The sequence below is a fragment of the Oncorhynchus gorbuscha genome, linkage group LG11, assembly GCF_021184085.1.
Source record: "Oncorhynchus gorbuscha isolate QuinsamMale2020 ecotype Even-year linkage group LG11, OgorEven_v1.0, whole genome shotgun sequence".
Classification (NCBI taxonomy): domain Eukaryota; kingdom Metazoa; phylum Chordata; class Actinopteri; order Salmoniformes; family Salmonidae; genus Oncorhynchus; species Oncorhynchus gorbuscha.
This window is the reverse complement of record NC_060183.1, coordinates 80,921,878-80,940,260: the sequence shown is the minus strand read 5'-3', so window position 1 is coordinate 80,940,260 and position 18,383 is coordinate 80,921,878. Positions and strand designations below refer to the sequence as shown.

At 47.3% G+C, this 18,383-nt stretch overlaps 1 protein-coding gene across 5 annotated transcripts in view; it reads right to left on the bottom strand.

Annotated features, from left to right (window-relative positions):
- Nucleotides 1-18,383, bottom strand: part of LOC123989543 (protein Shroom3-like) — a 145,212-nt gene that overhangs the window by 37,924 nt on the left and 88,905 nt on the right. For 3 of the 5 annotated variants that reach the window (XM_046290626.1, XM_046290627.1, XM_046290628.1), the window contains one exon: nucleotides 3,486-3,617. In XM_046290626.1, the coding sequence (XP_046146582.1) occupies nucleotides 3,486-3,617 (132 nt within the window). Of the gene's footprint in view, nucleotides 1-3,485; nucleotides 3,618-12,780; nucleotides 13,187-16,969; nucleotides 17,897-18,383 lie in introns of those variants that run through there. The other 2 variants (XM_046290630.1, XM_046290629.1) reach the window with 2 other exon arrangements.

Here is an 18,383-nt window from a genome sequence, read left to right as displayed (position 1 = left end):
GCCAAAATTCACCCAAATTATTGTGGGAAGCTTGTGGAAGGCGACCTGCAATGTTTGACCCAAGTTAAACCGGATAAAGCACTAAATAAACTTCAGTTAGTGCTAAATACGGCTGCTAGAATCCTGACTAGAACCAAAAAATTTGATCATATTACTCCAGTGCTAGCCTCTCTACACTGGCTTCCTGTCAAAGCAAGGGCTGATTTCAAGGTTTTACTGCTAACCTACAAAGCATTACATGGGCTTGCTCCTACCTACCTCTCTGATTTGGTCCTGCCGTACATACCTACACGTACGCTACGGTCACAAGACGCAGGCCTCCTAATTGTCCCTAGAATTTCTAAGCAAACAGCTGGAGGCAGGGCTTTCTCCTATAGAGCTCCATTTTTATGGAACGGTCTGCCTACCCATGTCAGAGACGCAAACTCGGTCTCAACCTTTAAGTCTTTACTGAAGACTCATCTCTTCAGTGGGTCATATGATTGAGTGTAGTCTGGCCCAGGAGTGGGAAGGTGAACGGAAAGGCTCTGGAGCAACGAACCGCCCTTGCTGTCTCTGCCTGGCCGGTTCCCCTCTTTTCACTGGGATTCTTTGCCTCTAACCCTGTTACGGGGGGCTGAGTCACTGGCTTGCTGGGGCTCTCTCGTGCCGTCCCTGGGGGGTGCGTCACCTGGGTGGGTTGATTCACTGTTGTGGTCGGCCTGTCTGGGTCCCCCCTTGGGTTGTACCGTGTCAGAGATCTTTGTGGGCTATACTCGGCCTTGTCTCAGGATGGTAAGTTGGTGGTTGAAGATTTCCCTCTAGTGGTGTGGGGGCTGTGCTTTGGCAAAGTGGGTGGGGTTATATCCTTCCTGTTTGGCCCTGTCCGGGGTGTCCTCGGATGGGGCCACAGTGTCTCCTGACCCCTCCTGTCTCAGCCTCCAGTATTTATGCTGCAGTAGTTTATGTGTCGGGGGGCTAGGGTCAGTTTGTTTATCTGGAGTACTTCTCCTGTCCTATTCAGGTGTCCTGTGTGAATCTAAGTGTGCGTTCTCTAATTCTCTCCTTCTCTCTTTCTTTCTCTCTCTCGGAGGACCTGAGCCCTAGGACCATGCCCCAGGACTACCTGACATGATGACTCCTTGCTGTCCCCAGTCCACCTGGCCATGCTGCTGCTCCAGTTTCAACTGGCCTGGGCCCTAGGACCATGTCCCAGGACTACCTGACATGAGGACTCCTTGCTGTCCCCAGTCCACCTGGCCATGCTCCTGCTCCAGTTTCAACTGACCTGAGCCCTAGGACCGTGCCCCAGGACTACCTGACATGATGGCTCCTTGCTGTCCCCAGTCCACCTGACTGTGCTGCTGCTCCAGTTTCAACTGTTCTGCCTTATTATTATTTGACCATGCTGGTCATTTATGAACATTTGAACATCTTGGTCATGTTCTGTTATAATCTCTACCCGGCACAGCCAGAAGAGGACTGGCCACCCCACATAGCCCGGTTCCTCTCTAGGTTTCTTCCTAGGTTTTGGCCTTTCTAGGGAGTTTTTCCTAGCCACCGTGCTTTTACACCTGCATTGTTTGCTGTTTGGGGTTTTAGGCTGGGTTTCTGTACAGCACTTTGAGATATCAGCTGATGTACGAAGGGCTATATAAATAAATTTGATTTGATTTGATTTGAAACTATTTAAAGGCAATGCTAACAAATACTAATTGAGTGGATGTAAACTTCTGACCCACTGGGAATGTGATGAAATACATAAAAACTGAAATAAATCGTTCTCTCTACTATTACTCTGACATTTCACATTCTTAAAATACAGTTGTGATCCTAACTGACCTAAGACGGGGAATGTTTACTAGGATTAAATATCAGGAATTGTGAAAAACTGGGTTTAACCTCTTGCTCCTATCTGACACGCAGGTGTCCCATCTCGACATCTGGAAATGCAAATGCGCTACGCTAAATGCTAATAGTATTAGTTAAAACTCAAACGTTCATTAAAATACACATGCAGGGTATTGAATTAAAGCTACACTCGTTGTGAATCCAGGCAACAAGTCAGATTTTTAAAATGGTTTTCGGCGAAAGCATGAGAAGCTATTATCTGATAGCATGTAACACCCCAAAAGACCCGCAGGGGACGTAAACAAAATAATTAGCATAGTCGTCGCTACACAAACCGCACAAATAAAATATAAAACATTCATTACCTTTGACCATCTTCTTTGTTGGCACTCCTAGATGTCCCATAATCACTATTGGTCTTTTTTTCGATTAAATTGGTCCATATATAGCCTAGATATCGATCTATGAAGACTGTGTGATAAACGGAAAGAAATAGCGTCTTATAACGTAACGTCATTTAAAAAAAATTAAAATAGTTGACGATAAACTTTCACAAAACACTTCGAAATACTTCTGTAATGCAACTTTTGGTATTAGTACACGTTAATAAGCGATCAAATTGATCACGAGGCGATGTATTTTCTTTAGCTGTCCGTCTGGAAATAATGTCCGGGTAAATCTCAACCAAAACATCCGGTCAGAGACCTGAACAAATGGCTTGTCTCTTCTTCGTTTGACCAAGAAACAAAGCCTAGGCAAATGACAAGTCTGTTGACATCGTGTGGAAGCTGTAGGTATTGCAACCTCAGCCCCATTTATTGTGGTTCGCCTTTATCAATGGGTTGAAGTGGCGGATGGATATATATTTCCATTTTCAATGATCAGATTTTCCTGCGCTTTTCGATGAAACGCACCTTCTGTTGTAGTCACAGCCGTGATTTAACCAGTTTTATAAACGTCTGAGTGTTTTCTATCCACACGTACTAATCATATGCATATACTATATTCCTGGCATGAGCAGCAGGGCGCTGAAATGTTGCGCGATTTTTAACAGAATGTTCGAAAAAGTAGGGTGTAGGAGTAACAGGTTATATGTATTTGGCTAAGGTGTATGTAAACTTCCGACTTCAACTGTATCTGCAAAAAGTCAATTTGATGGAAACATCTCTGGTGTTTTTATGCAGATTTGAGAATATTCGCATGAAAATCTGTCGCCAATTGAAGGAAACCTAGCTTTACTTGGGAACACCAACTGTTCCTCATAACCTACTTTAGAGGCGAAAGAAACACACACTAATTTAGGCGAGGTGCTGGCTAGCGGAGTAGAACACTTGAAGACGAAAAGGAGAGTCACACACTCTAGGAGCTCAGATGCAATCATTGAATAACCTGATGTCCAATGTTTTGACAGACAAGCTGTCTTCATCAGGGTATAATCATAACCTACTTAACATGTTTAAGAATCAAAATATTGTAAATTTGATTGAAAAATTGATAAAAACTTGATAAACCCAGGTCCTGTGTTCACACCTCCATCGCTACAAAACTGTAAAAGCACTTTGTGACAACTGTTAAAAAAATGGCTTTATAAATATATTTGATTTATTGATTACTTAATTGATTTGATTTATCACTTGATTGATTGATTGACTAACCTGGAGTTGAATGTGTGATGCCAGGGAGGGTCTATGGTGCCCTGGGATATCTGCACCATGCTGGGGTCTGGCTGGCCCTCGCCTAGTTTGGTGGAGTGCCACGAGTGTGGTCTGGAGACGGGCTCACTGCGTCTGTAGAACAGAACAGAAAGTGAGGTCTGGAGACGGGCTCGCTACGTCTGAGGGAGAGAGACAGCTCAGATAGAGGGAGAGGACTATGCATGCTAAGTCACACACATGAACTCAGTCACACACGCGAACACAGGCCTGCACACACACACACACACACACACATAGCATAACAACAAAAACAGAACTATATGACACAGACCAACAATAAGGATTTCCACGACAAACACAGAACTATATGACACAGACCAACAATAAGGAACGCAGTACACACTCCCGGGATTTCCATAACGACAAAAACAGAACTATATGACACAGACCAACAATAAGGAACGCAGTACACACTCCCGGGATTTCCATAACGACAAACAACAAAGATGTACCAGTAATCATACCAATGTATTTTAGGCTGCTGGGAGATCCTTGAACTAAACATTCAAACCACTAGAAGAAATTGAGAAGAGTGTGGGGCCTAGGATCAAACCTTGGGGTACTCCCTTGGTGACAGGCAGTGGCTAAGATAGCAGATGTTCTGACTTTATACACTGCACTCTTTGAGAGAGGTAGTTAGCAAACCAGGCCAAAGACCCCTCAGAGACACCAATACTCCTTAGCCGGCCCACAATAATGGAATGGTCAACCGCATCAAAAGCTTTGGCCAAGTCAATAAAAATAGCAGCACATTGCTCAGAATCAAGGGTAATGGTGATATAATTTAGGACCTGTAAGGTTGCAGTGACACATCCATAACCTGAGCAGAAACCAGATTGTATACCGGATAGAATACTATAGACATCAAGAAAGCCAGTCAAGTTTTTCCAACATTTTTTATAAAACAGGGCAAAATCGAAATAGGCCTATAACAGTTAGGATCAGCTTGATCTCTCCCTTTAAATAAAGGATGAACCGTGGCTGTCTTCCAAGCAATGGGAACCTCCCCAGGGAAGAGAGACAGGTGAAAAAAGGTCAGATAGTCTTGGTGATGATAGGGGCTGCAACCTTAAAGAAGAAAGGTTCTGTTACATAAAGTCTTTATATACATAATGGAGTTACAGCCCACTGACCCATACTGTCATTCCATGCATGGCTCTGCTATAGTCTAATCACTGTCAAGGCTTATGTATTGTTATGTAAGCGACAAGCTGGAAGATATTAGCATTTGGAGGGAAGCACAGGGGGAATCACAACCAACATATTAACGTGGTTAGCCAAATCAGATCGCATCGCAATGCCTCAGAGGGTTTATGACAATGTGTTGATGATTCATTACAGCTGTGATCACTTCCTGTGAATCAGACCTGGGTTGAAATAGTTTTTGAAATCTTTAAAAACACTAAGTGTTTTTTCTACTAGTCTGTCTGGGGTCCTCCACTGGACAGGGTTACTAGTCTGTCTGGAGTCTCCTGATGGACAGGGTTACTAGTCTGTCTGGAGTCCCCTGATGGACAGGGTTACTAGTCTGTCTGGAGTCCCCCACTGGACAGGGTTACTAGTCTGTCTGGAGTCCCCTGATGGACAGGGTTACTAGTCTGTCTGGAGTCCCCTGATGGACAGGGTTACTAGTCTGTCTGGAGTCCCCCAATGGACAGGGTTACTAGTCTGTCTGGAGTCCCCTGATGAACAGGGTTACTAGTCTGTCTGGAGTCCCCCACTGGACAGGGTTACTAGTCTGTCTGGAGTCCCCTGATGGACAGGGTTACTAGTCTGTCTGGAGTCCCCTGGACAGGGTTACTAGTCTGTCTGGAGTCCCCTGGACAGGGTTACTAGTCTGTCTGGAGTCCCCTGATGGACAGGGTTACTAGTCTGTCTGGAGTCCCCTGATGGACAGGGTTACTAGTCTGTCTGGAGTCCCCCACTGGACAGGGTTACTAGGGTTACTAGTCTGTCTGGAGTCTGGGGTTAGTCCCCCACTGGACAGGGTTACTAGTCTGTCTGGAGTCCCCACTGGACAGGGTTACTGGACAGGGTTACTAGTCTGTCTGGAGTCCCCACTGGACAGGGTTAGGGTTACTAGTCTGTCTGGAGTCCTCCACTGGACAGGGTTACTAGTCTGTCTGGAGTCCCCTGATGGACAGGGTTACTAGTCTGTCTGGAGTCCCCTGATGGACAGGGTTACTAGACAGGGTTACTAGTCTGTCTGGAGTCCCCTGATGGACAGGGGTTACTAGTCTGTCTGGAGTCCCCCACTGGACAGGGGTTACTAGTCTGTCTGGAGTCCCCTGATGGACAGGGTTACTAGTCTGTCTGGAGTCCCCACTGGACAGGGTTACTAGTCTGTCTGGAGTCCCCTGATGGACAGGGTTACTAGTCTGTCTGGACTGGACAGGGTTACTAGTCTGTCTGGAGTCCCCCACTGGACAGGGTTACTAGTCTGTCTGGAGTCCCCCACTGGACAGGGTTACTAGTCTGTCTGGAGTCCCTCACTGGACAGGGTTACTAGTCTGTCTGGAGTCCCTCACTGGACAGGGTTACTGGAGTCCCCAGGGTTACTAGTCTGTCTGGAGGGGGTTACTAGTCTGTCTGGAGTCCCCTGATGGACAGGGGTTACTTAGTCTGTCTGGAGTCCCCTGATGGACAGGGTTACTAGTCTGTCTGGAGTCCCCCACTGGACAGGGGGTTACTAGTCTGTCTGGAGTCCCCTGATGGACAGGGTTACTAGTCTGTCTGGAGTCCCCACTGGACAGGGTTACTAGTCTGTCTGGAGTCCCCTGATGGACAGGGGTTACTAGTCTGTCTGGAGTCCCCTGATGGACAGGGTTACTAGTCTGTCTGGAGTCCCCTGATGGACAGGGTTACTAGTCTGTCTGGAGTCCCCCACTGGACAGGGTTACTAGTCTGTCTGGAGTCCCCCGATGGACAGGGTTACTAGTCTGTCTGGAGTCCCCTGATGGACAGGGTTACTAGTCTGTCTGGAGTCCCCTGATGGACAGGGTTACTAGTCTGCACTATTGCGACAATTCTATTGGTTCCATTGTACCAGGCAAGGTATTTTAAATGGTTTCAAATAGCATTTGAAGCCAGGTCTGCAGTGAATGGTAATGAATGGCCAACTAAACATCAGCCGGTGGGTGGATTTGTTGGTCACTATACAAGGACGCATCGTGAAGAAGTAATCAATATTGTTTCCAACCCAAGCTGTTATCTTCTTCAACAGAAGCCCTGAGCTGTTGCTGTTTTTATAACATGTTTTTATATATCCAGATTACCACACTGCTACTTTGTGCTACAACACAAACGCAATAACTTAACAGCAACCAGGATGCAACAGGGAAACAGTGACTAACAAATACTAATCTTTGAGAAGTGAATTGTTGCTTGAGATTAACCATGGCAACCAGAAACAGCTCTTGTATGAACCACATTTGTCTGGTTCCCAGAAGGCCTTTGATGCCTTAACAGGGAAATACCAATACACCCTTTATCCAATGAGCTGCCTACACCAATACACCCTTTATCCAATGAGCTGCCTACACCAATACACCCTTTATCCAATGAGCTGCCTACACCAATACCCATACACCCTTTATCCAATGAGCTGCCTACACCAATACCCATACACCCTTTATCCAATGAGCTGTCTACACCAATACACCCTTTATCCAATGAGCTGCCTACACCAATACACCCTTTATCCAATGAGCTGCCTACACCAATACACCCTTTATCCAATGAGCTGCCTACACCAATACACCCTTTATCCAATGAGCTGCCTACACCAATACCCATACACCCTTTATCCAATGAGCTGCCTACACCAATACCCATACACCCTTTATCCAATGAGCTGCCTACACCAATACCCATACACCCTTTATCCAATGAGCTGTCTACACCAATACCCATACACCCTTTATCCAATGAGCTGCCTACACCAATACCCATACACTCTTTATCCAATGAGCTGCCTACACCAATACCCATACACCCTTTATCCAATGAGCTGTCTACACCAATACCCATACACCCTTTATCCAATGAGCTGCCTACACCAATACCCATACACTCTTTATCCAATGAGCTGTCTACACCAATACCCATACACCCTTTATCCAATGAGCTGCCTACACCAATACCCATACACTCTTTATCCAATGAGCCGCCTACACCAATACCCATACACCCTTTATCCAATGAGCTGCCAACACCAATACCCATACACCCTTTATCCAATGAGCTGCCTACACCAATACCCATACACTCTTTATCCAATGAGCTGCCTACACCAATACCCATACACCCTTTATCCAATGAGCTGCCTACATCAATACCCATACACCCTTTATCCAATGAGCTGCCTACACCAATACCAATACACCCTTTATCCAATGAGCTGTCTACACCAATACCCATACACCCTTTATCCAATGAGCTGCCTACACCAATACCCATACACCCTTTATCCAATGAGCTGCCTACACCAATACACCCTTTATCCAATGAGCTGCCTACACCAATACCCATACACCCTTTATCCAATGAGCTGTCTACACCAATACCCATACACCCTTTATCCAATGAGCTGTCTACACCAATACCCATACACCCTTTATCCAATGAGCTGTCTACACTAATACCCATACACCCTTTATCCAATGAGCTGCCTACACCAATACCCATACACCCTTTATCCAATGAGCTGTCTACACTACATGCAGCTTGCTTAGTACATTGTGTGCTACTGCTGGGAGTATGTTTTGTCAAGTCATCCGGTTTAAACCCTGATATTGAAGCCTATTGGACATACAGAGGAGGCGAGGAGGTTGGGATAACCGTAGTGATCCTACTGAAGCTTTATTTTTCTGTAAGGGGACATCTTGTGTCCAAAAAAACAAACAGAGGACTGAGGTGGCCCATGCCTCACCCCGTCCAAACAGGCTGGAGCTGGGCCTACTGCAGGTTGGAGCTGGGCCTACTGCAGACTGGAGCTGGGCCTACTGCAGACTGGAGCTGGACCTACTGCAGGTTGGGACGGTGAGGCCTACTGCAGACTGGAGCTGGGCCTACTGCAGACTGGAGCTGGGCCTACTGCAGACTGGAGCTGGGCCTACTGCAGGTTGGGACGGTGAGGCCTACTGCAGGCTGGAGCTGGGCCTACTGCAGGCTGGAGCTGGGCCTATTGCAGGCTGGAGCTGGGCCTACTGCAGGCTGGAGCTGGGCATACTGCAGACTGAAGCTGGGCCTACTGCAGGCTGGAGCTAGGCCTATTGCAGGCTGGAGCTGGGCCTACTGCAGGCTGGAGCTGGGCCTACTGCAGGCTCGAGCTGGGCCTACTGCAGGCTGGAGCTGGTTCTACTGCAGACTGGAGATGGGCCTACTGCAGACTGGAGCTGGGTCTACTGCAGGTTGGGACAGTGAGGCCTACTGCAGGCTGGAGCTGGGCCTACTGCAGGTTGGGACGGTGAGGTCTATTGTAGACTGGAGCTGGGCCTACTGCAGGTTGGGATGGTGAGACCTACTGCAGGCTGGAGCTGGGCCTACTGCAGGCTGGAGCTGGGCCTACTGCAGGCTGGAGCTGGGTTTATTGCAGGCTGGAGCTGGGCCCACTGCAGGCTGGAGCTGGGCCTACTGCAGGTTGGGATGGTGAGACCTACTGTAGGCTGGAGCTGGGCCTACTGCAGGCTGGAGCTGGGCCTACTGCAGGCTGGAGCTGGGCCTATTGCAGGCTGGAGCTGGGCATACTGCAGGCTGGTTCTACTGCAGACTGGAGCTGGGCCTACTTCAGACTGGAGCTGGGCCTACTGCAGGTTGGGACAGTGAGGCCTACTGCAGGGTGGAGCTGGGCCTACTGCAGGCTGGAGCTAGGCCTAATGCAGGCTGGAGTTGGGCCTACTGGAGGCTGGAGCTGGGCCTATTGCAGGCTGGAGCTGGGCATACTGCAGGCTGGTTCTACTGCAGACTGGAGCTGGGCCTACTTCAGACTGGAGCTGGGCCTACTGCAGGTTGGGACAGTGAGGCCTACTGCAGGGTGGAGCTGGGCCTACTGCAGGTTGGGACGGTGAGGCCTACTGCAGACTGGAGCTGGTTCTACTGCAGGCTGGAGCTGGGCCTACTGCAGGCTGGGATGGTGAGGCCTACTGCAAGACTGGGATGGTGATGTATACTGCAGGCTGGGATGGTGAGGCCTACTGCAGGCTGGGATGGTGATGTCTACTGCAGGATGGGATGGTGAGGCCTACTGCAGGCTGGGATGGTGAGGCCTACTGCAGGCTGGGATGGTGATGTCTACTGCAGGCTGGGACGGCCCTGAGCCACAGGAGAGTCCAGCTGCATGCTATCACTGTGTTGACAGCCAGGACAGCGGTGTGACTCCCCCTCTCCCTGGCTCTACCTCCCCCTTGTCCTCCCTTCTCACCAGAAACACTGGAGGCCTAGCTATCAACACAGCAGCTTCACAACCAAGCTTTCACAGTAGTCCGATTTAAGCAGAGTACACAACAGTCGGTCCCTAATCTAGATGAATTCCTTGGATTCAAGCTCTCCAACCTCTCCTGTTTAGAAGCAACAGCTCTTCTCAGCTATGCTATTCTTCCTACTAGCTGTCTAACAGGCAGCCATCATATTTCAGAAGATCTTCTTGATCCCAAAAACCTACAACACTTAGTGTGGAATATAAACAGGAAACGATGCTATCTTCACCTTCGCCCAGCTAGAGAAACATGAAAGAAGCCATTGTTTACACCCCCATAATGATTCATCACGTAACACATATTTCTACAACATTCCAGCATTTTTTTAAAACCGTTTATCCAACTTTACTTAACAATAACAAAATAATTTAGGTACATAACAGACACATCGATCAACATTTACAACAATTCTACAACTGCAGATAGTCCCTCCTCACACCACGCCTGAGTATGGAATCCAGTCCACACACTGGAAATACAACACATTCTATTTAAATCCTGTGTCCCAATAAACCAGCCTCATTAGAAGACAGACCACAGACTACAGAGCAGGTGAACCCTACAACTGTAGTCCCAGTATGTTACCCTGGTACTAACCCTCCCACCTCCCAGTATGTTACCCTGGTACTAACCCTCCCAGTATGTTACCCTGGTACTAACCCTCCCACCTCCCAGTATGTTACCCTGGTACTAACCCTCCCACCTCCCAGTATGTTACCCTGGTACTAACCCTCCCACCTCCCAGTATGTTACCCTGGTACTAACCCTCCCAGTATGTTACCCTGGTACTAACCCTCCCACCTCCCAGTATGTTACCCTGGTACTAACCCTCCCACCTTCCAGTATGTTACCCTGGTACTAACCCTCCCAGTATGTTACCCTGGTACTAACCCTCCCACCTCCCAGTATGTTACCCTGGTACTAAACCTCCCAGTATGTTACCCTGGTACTAACCCTCCCACCTCCCAGTATGTTACCCTGGTACTAACCCTCCCACTTCCCAGTATGTTACCCTGGTACTAACCCTCCCACCTCCCAGTATGTTACCCTGGTACTAACCCTCCCACCTCCCAGTATGTTACCCTGGTACTAACCCTCCCAGTATGTTACCCTGGTACTAACCCTCCCAGTATGTTACCCTGGTACTAACCCTCCCAGTATGTTACCCTGGTACTAACCCTCCCAGTATGTTACCCTGATACTAACCCTCCCAGTATGTTACCCTGGTACTAACCCTCCCAGTATGTTACCCTGGTACTAACCCTCCCAGTATGTTACCCTGGTTCTAACCCTCCCAGTATGTTACCCTGGTACTAACCCTCCCACCTCCCAGTATGTTACCCTGGTACTAACCCTCCCACCTCCCAGTATGTTACCCAGGTACTAACCCTCCCAGCTCCCAGTGTGTTACCCTGGTACTAACCCTCCCAGTATGTTACCCTGGTACTAACCCTCCCAGTATGTTACCCTGGTACTAACCCTCCCAGTATGTTACCCTGTTACTAACCCTACCACCAGGGGTCCCTAAGCGAGATTTGGTTGGGGGCCACCCACCTCGCGGCCTAAACATTTTGACGACAGAGAGAAAAACATACATTTTAAAATTAATTTCCTTCAATTCACATTTTGCCATGTGGTGGAGAATATTTTTTATTTTCTTTTAAAGCACATTTCCTGCATTTGTAAACATTTTGCCATGACTCACTCTCTGAGTGAGAGTGACTAACAAAATCAAAATTGGGGCCTTGACGGAATGTGCCCTGAGTGAATGGTCGGTGTTCCACCATGATTACTACACGTCTAGATAGCTGGCAAGACTAATTTACTAATCTAAAACATGTTAGCTGACATGGCTAATGGAGTGACTGTCAGTGACTGACATAACAAGAGAACAAAAACTGATGATGTACAACTACATTACAAACTTCCTCCTTGTGTATTCTACTATTCTAAGCGACGGTTTATGTCGCTTGGGGCGGCAGGTAGCCTAGTGGTTATAGTGTAGAGGTGGTAGGGTAGCCTAGTGGTTAGAGTGTAGAGGTGGCAGGGTAGCCTAGTGGTTAGAGTGTAGAGGCGGCAGGGTAGCCTAGTGGTTATAGTGTAGGGGCGGCAGGGTAGCCTAGTGGTTAGAGTGTAGAGGCGGCAGGGTAGCCTAGTGGTTAGAGTGTAGAGGCGGCAGGGTAGCCTAGTGGTTAGAGTGTAGAGGTGGCAGGGTAGCCTAGTGGTTAGAGTGTAGAGGTGGCAGGGTAGCCTAGTGGTTAGAGTGTAGAGGAGGCAGGGTAGCCTAGTGGTTAGAGTGGAGTGGCGGCAGGGTAGCCTAGTGGTTAGAGTGTAGAGGCGGCAGGGTAGCCTAGTGGTTAGAGTGTAGAGGCGGCAGGTTAGCCTAGTGGTTAGAGTGTAGAGGCGGCAGGGTAGCCTAGTGGTTAGAGTGGAGGGGCGGCAGGGTAGCCTAGTGGTTAGAGCGTTGGACTAGTATCTGCAAGGTTGCAAGTTCAAATCCCCGAGTTGACAAGGTACAAATCTGTCGTTCTGCCCCTAAACAGGCAGTTAACCCACTGTTCCTCGGCCGTCATTGAAAATAAGAATTTGTTCTTAACTGACTTGTCTAGTTAAATAAAGGTAAAATTTTAAATTCTCCTAGGTGGGACCAAGTCACTCTTATTCAAACAAGTCCAAGTCGTGGAGTTAAGTTAACTTTAGTACTAAGCCTAACTCTCAGTTTCTGTTACCTTAAACCCATCCAACCCCCCGTGTGTTACCTGGTGAAGCGTAGCACCTTGGAGATGAGTCCGGTGGCCAGGTGGTTGACGTTGGTCTCAGAAGGGGACTTGCACAGCGCCCTGTCTGACCGCCCCAGACCCCCTGTCTCTGTCCCCAAACCTACATCCCCTTTCTGTTTCCTCCAGAGCTTCCTCCTGTAAAAGACCCCAAGCAGCTCCATGGTACGGCCTGATACCCTGCTTCGTCCTCGAACGCTACCGCTCAATGCCAAACTCCAAAATGGCAGTTGGCGGGCAGAGGCCGGCGTGATAGGCTTAAACAAGCACGCAATTAAACGTTATTACCTCGCTAACGTATGATAAAGCATGAAATAAACATCCTGCCCTGAGATGCTCAGTACAGGGGCACTGGGAACTAACAGAGAGAGAGAGAGAGAGAGAGAGAGAGAGAGAGAGAGAGAGAGAGAGAGAGAGAGAGAGAGAGAGAGAGAGAGAGAGAGAGAGAGAGAGAGAGAGAGAGAGAGAGAGAGAGAGAGAGATGGATAGAGAGAGAGAGAGGATAGAGAGAGAGAGAGAGAGAGAGAGAGAGAGAGAGAGAGAGAGAGAGAGAGGGAGAGGGGTTGGACAGAGAGAGGGGGGGTTGGACAGAGAGAGAGAGAGAGAGAGATAGAGAGAGAGGGGGTGGTAAGGAAGAGAGAGACACAGAGAAACAGAGAGCGAGCGAGAGAAAGGGTAAATGGAGAGAGAGAGAGAGAGAGAGAGAGAGAGTCAGACTGAGTCCTTATTGAATGTCCAAGGCCCAGGAATGAATTTGAACGCTGGGAGGGGAAACGGAACACATGATAACATGTGGTCACACATTCACAGAACAGAACAAAGACCCTCTCTATGGCCCCATCTCTCCTCTTCTCTTTTTCAATTCTGTCTATAACCAAAATGGCACCCCATTCCCTTTACAGAGCACTACTTTAGACAAGAGCCCATGGATTTGTTTGATCATTTACTGCATTACTACACAGTTTTAAAACTCTATTTGGAGAACAGTAAAAAAACACAAAAACACAAGCCAAACTGACTCCAACCCATGATCACCTTGTTGTATCTTCATTCACCTCAGTCAATAGGGGACTTGAACATTCTACAAACACGTGCCATACAAGAATGAGCTGCTGGGGGGGGGGGGGGGGGGCTAGAGAGCGTGCTATGAAGTAGATGTGCTTTGCAAGAGCTCTGCTCCATTTTGAAACGAAGAATGAGCTGCTACCACACTAGCTCAGCACTGGGATTAAACCTCCAGTCTAGTTTCATGTCAAGTCAAACAGCAGTTTAAGAAGAAATAGAATGTTATACTCTGAGTTGTCCTTATGTTAGGTCCTGATCTGGCTATGCCATATGGCTGTGGGCTACACTAGTTCATTTAGTTGTCCTTATGTTAGGTCCTGATCTGGCTATGCCATATGGCTGTGGGCTACACTAGTTCATTTAGTTGTCTTTATGTTAGGTCCTGATCTGGCTATGCCATATGGCTGTGGGCTACACTAGTTCATTTAGTTGTCCTTATGCTAGGTCCTGATCTGGCTATTCCATATGGCTGTGGGCTACACTAGTTCATTTAGTTGTCCTTATGTTAGGTCCTGATCTGGCTGTGGGCTACACTAGTTCATTTAGTTGTCCTTATGTTAGGTCCTGATCTGGCTGTGGGCTACACTAGTTCATTTAGTTGTCCTTATGTTAGGTCCTGATCTGACTATGCCATATGGCTGTGGGCTACGACTAGTTTGTTTAGCAGACGAGATTTGCTTATAATTTCGTGGCATTATTTTATAGTATGAAGAATACAATTGAACATAGCTGATTAATATAGAAAGGATATTTTCTCTCCAAATTATTTGAGGGTGTGCGCACAGTTGGGCTATTCTGTGTTGAGTTGTTAACAAAGAAAACGGCTTAATTTACAGTTATTTAATGTAACTTTAGTTGTGATACAAATCTCGGGCTGTATGTTTTCATTCAGGCTGCGTGATGCATATCTCAATTCTTATTCGCTAATGCCCGTCATGTGATCAAGGTCCTTCTCACAGGCTATAAGTGAAGACAGACGCATCGAATTCTGAGGCGCATTTCTAGAGATGTTGAAAGAACTGTCCATATTTAATTTTCGTCAGCCAACAAGATCCGCAGGCCTAACGAACAGCAAAAAGCACTAGCCTATGTCAATCTACTAAAACCCCCATAGTACAACAGTTGACCTATTCTATTCTGTGTTGGAAATAAATATTCAAACATTGTCTGGACAGTGGCATGTGATAGATCCCAAATTAATACAACCACTAGCATCAAAAAATAAACTGTTTTAAGCAATGAGCCTGATGCAACTAGACGAGATCCTTTAGCTTTAAATGTTGATCAACTATTAGTCTATTTCTTCACATCGTAAGCGTAGCAATGCATACACGGCAGTAGGCCAGAAGCATGAATGTTCCACGTCTGTAAACCTCACACATGAGGTGTGATACTAACCTTATTAAAACATATAGGACTATGGGCTAGGCTACATGAGGTGTGATACTAACCTTATTAAAACATATAGGACTATGGGCTAGGCTACATGAGGTGTGATACTAACCTTATTAAAACATATAGGACTATGGGCTAGGCTACATGAGGTGTGATACTAACCTTATTAAAACATATAGGACTATGGACTAGACTACATGAGGTGTGATACTAACCTTATTAAAACATATAGGACTATGGGCTAGACTACATGAGGTGTGATACTAACCTTATTAAAACATATAGGACTATGGGCTAGACTACATGAGGTGTGATACTAACCTTATAGGACTATGGGCTAGGCTACATGAGGTGTGATACTAACCTTATAGGACTATGGGCTAGACTACATGAGGTGTGATACTAACCTTATAGGACTATGGACTAGGATACATGAGGTGTGATACTAACCTTATAGGACTATGGACTAGGCTACATGAGGTGTGATACTAACCTTATAGGACTATGGACTAGGATACATGAGGTGTGATACTAACCTTATAGGACTATGGGCTAGACTACATGAGGTGTGATACTAACCTTATAGGACTATGGGCTAGACTACATGAGGTGTGATACTAACCTTATTAAAACATATAGGACTATGGGCTAGACTACATGAGGTGTGATACTAACCTTATAGGACTATGGACTAGGATACATGAGGTGTGATACTAACCTTATAGGACTATGGACTAGGCTACATGAGGTGTGATACTATGATTTGAAACAGTTGCCAAAAAGGCATGCGTGGTCTTGCCTTACTGCACGAGTGATATGCTAATATTTTCACTAATCAGACTATTCTTGATGTAATCTTGTCTTTACATGTACTAACTAATATACGTGTGACATTTGTTTTGATATAGAATGGATCATTATCATGCACCTGTCTCGAAACAATAAATAAAAGACATCTATGCACTAGGCTCTACTTCTGTTGTAACGACAAGCAATGTGTTTATTATTAGGAAAGTTGAGACATAAATATAGTAAAGGTCGTTAGTAATGGGATCCTCCACTTTTTAATAGAGGCCATCAAAACTGTTTTCTCTAGCATTTGCATAGCCTATAGAAATGTTGCGCAACATGAGCTCATGAAGTGTTTGATTAGATTTTCATCACATTTGCATTGATGTCAGAGTGATTAGAGGAACAATAGAGTGCCGAGTACCAGGCAGTTAGCAAGTTTGGTAGACTACTAATGACCATCAGCAGCATCAGAGCGAATGGAGAAGAAGACGAACTACCGTGACTAAACGGTCATGTGGACTTTGACTGCCGTCATGACTCGTGAACGCCGGTGTGGCGGTAATACGGTCACTGTAACAGCCCTGTAACAGCCCTGTAACAGCCCTGTAACAGCCCTAGGGAAGGATTGGATCTCTGTTTGTGAAGTAGCCGACTAGATGACAACATACACTATGGATGAACACACACACATACACACACACACACACACACACACACACACACACACACACACACACACACACACACACACACACACACACACACACACACACACACACACACACACACACACACACACACACACACACACACACACACACACACACACACACACCTCTAGTAGCCACAGGGCCTGGCCTGAAAATAGGAACTGAAGTGTGTAACAAAGCTAGTGAACAGCCATGTCACCCAATTCTACCTTCTACAAAGGGACGGCTGTCCGTGCTGTCCCATAATCCCTCAGGTTCTCCCGCCGACACTCCCATGAAACCCAACCTTTGGGAATTTCACGTCCGGGGTGTGGAGAAAAAAAAGAGAGAAGAGGGGCTGTCAGAGAGGCAGAGGACAGAGGGGGCCTTGAGGCCCAAATGAAACCCTATTACCTAAAAAGTCCACAACCTTTGACCTGTGCTCAGAGAGCTCTGGAAGTAGTGAACTACTATATAGGTCATAGAATCCCATTTGAGACACACTTTCAGAGAAACAGAAACATCTTAGGGCTGGTTTCTTTCTCAACATCATCATCGCCACCCATTGAAAGGCTGTTCTCTGGGATCTGTGGGCAGGCCAGGGTGTGTTTCGGAACAGAAACCTTATCTGCACTGTGGGGACGAAAAGTCTTCCTGGATGATCTTTTGATCTGAGAGGAAACTGAAATCGGAGAGGGATTAGATGGATGGTAGAGGAGAGGATGGAGGAGAGGATGGAGGAGAGGATGGAGGAGGAAAGAGAGAGGGAGAAAGAGTAGCATCTCAACACTGTACCAGACCAGGAGGAAGATGAGGTGAGAGGAGCAGGTCAACACTGTACCAGACCAGGAGGAAGATGAGATGAGAGGAGCAGGTCAACACTGTACCAGACCAGGAGGAAGATGAGATGAGAGGAGCAGGTCAACACTGTACCAGACCAGCAGGAAGATGAGGAGAGAGGACCAGGTCAACACTGTACCAGACCAGGAGGAAGATGAGGTGAGAGGAGCAGGTCAACACTGTACCAGACCAGGAGGAAGATGAGGTGAGAGAAGCAGGTCAACACTGTACCAGACCAGGAGGAAGATGAGGAGAGAGGACCAGGTCAACACTGTACCAGACCAGGAGGAAGATGAGGAGAGAGGACCAGGTCGACACTGCACCAGACCAAGAGGAAGATGAGGAGAGAGGAACAGAGAGAACAGACAGAGACAGAGAGAGAGAGAGAGAGAGAGAGAGAGAGAGAGAGAGAGAGAGAGAGAGAGAGAGAGAGAGAGAGAGAGAGAGAGAAAGAGCGAGAGAAAGAGCGAGAGATAGATAAGGGAACTATGTGTGCCCATGGCTCAGAGAGAGAACAGACAGCAGAGCAGGGAGGGACGTCAGGGAAGGACGTGTGTGTATTTGTCCCCTGAGGGCCCAATGGCCCACTTCCTGCCTAAGCCCCTGTTCCTTCCCCCTGCCCAACCGCCATTCTGGTCCCTCTAAACCCCTGGCCCAGACTGTACAGCTCCATCCCTGGCCCCCCCCCCGTCTCTATCAGAGCATGGCCCTCTGCTTAGAACTATCTGATAACAGGCTAGCACAAAGGGGCTTATGGGATACCAAACTAACGTCAAGACCATGGGATGAGCCTCACTGGCCCTA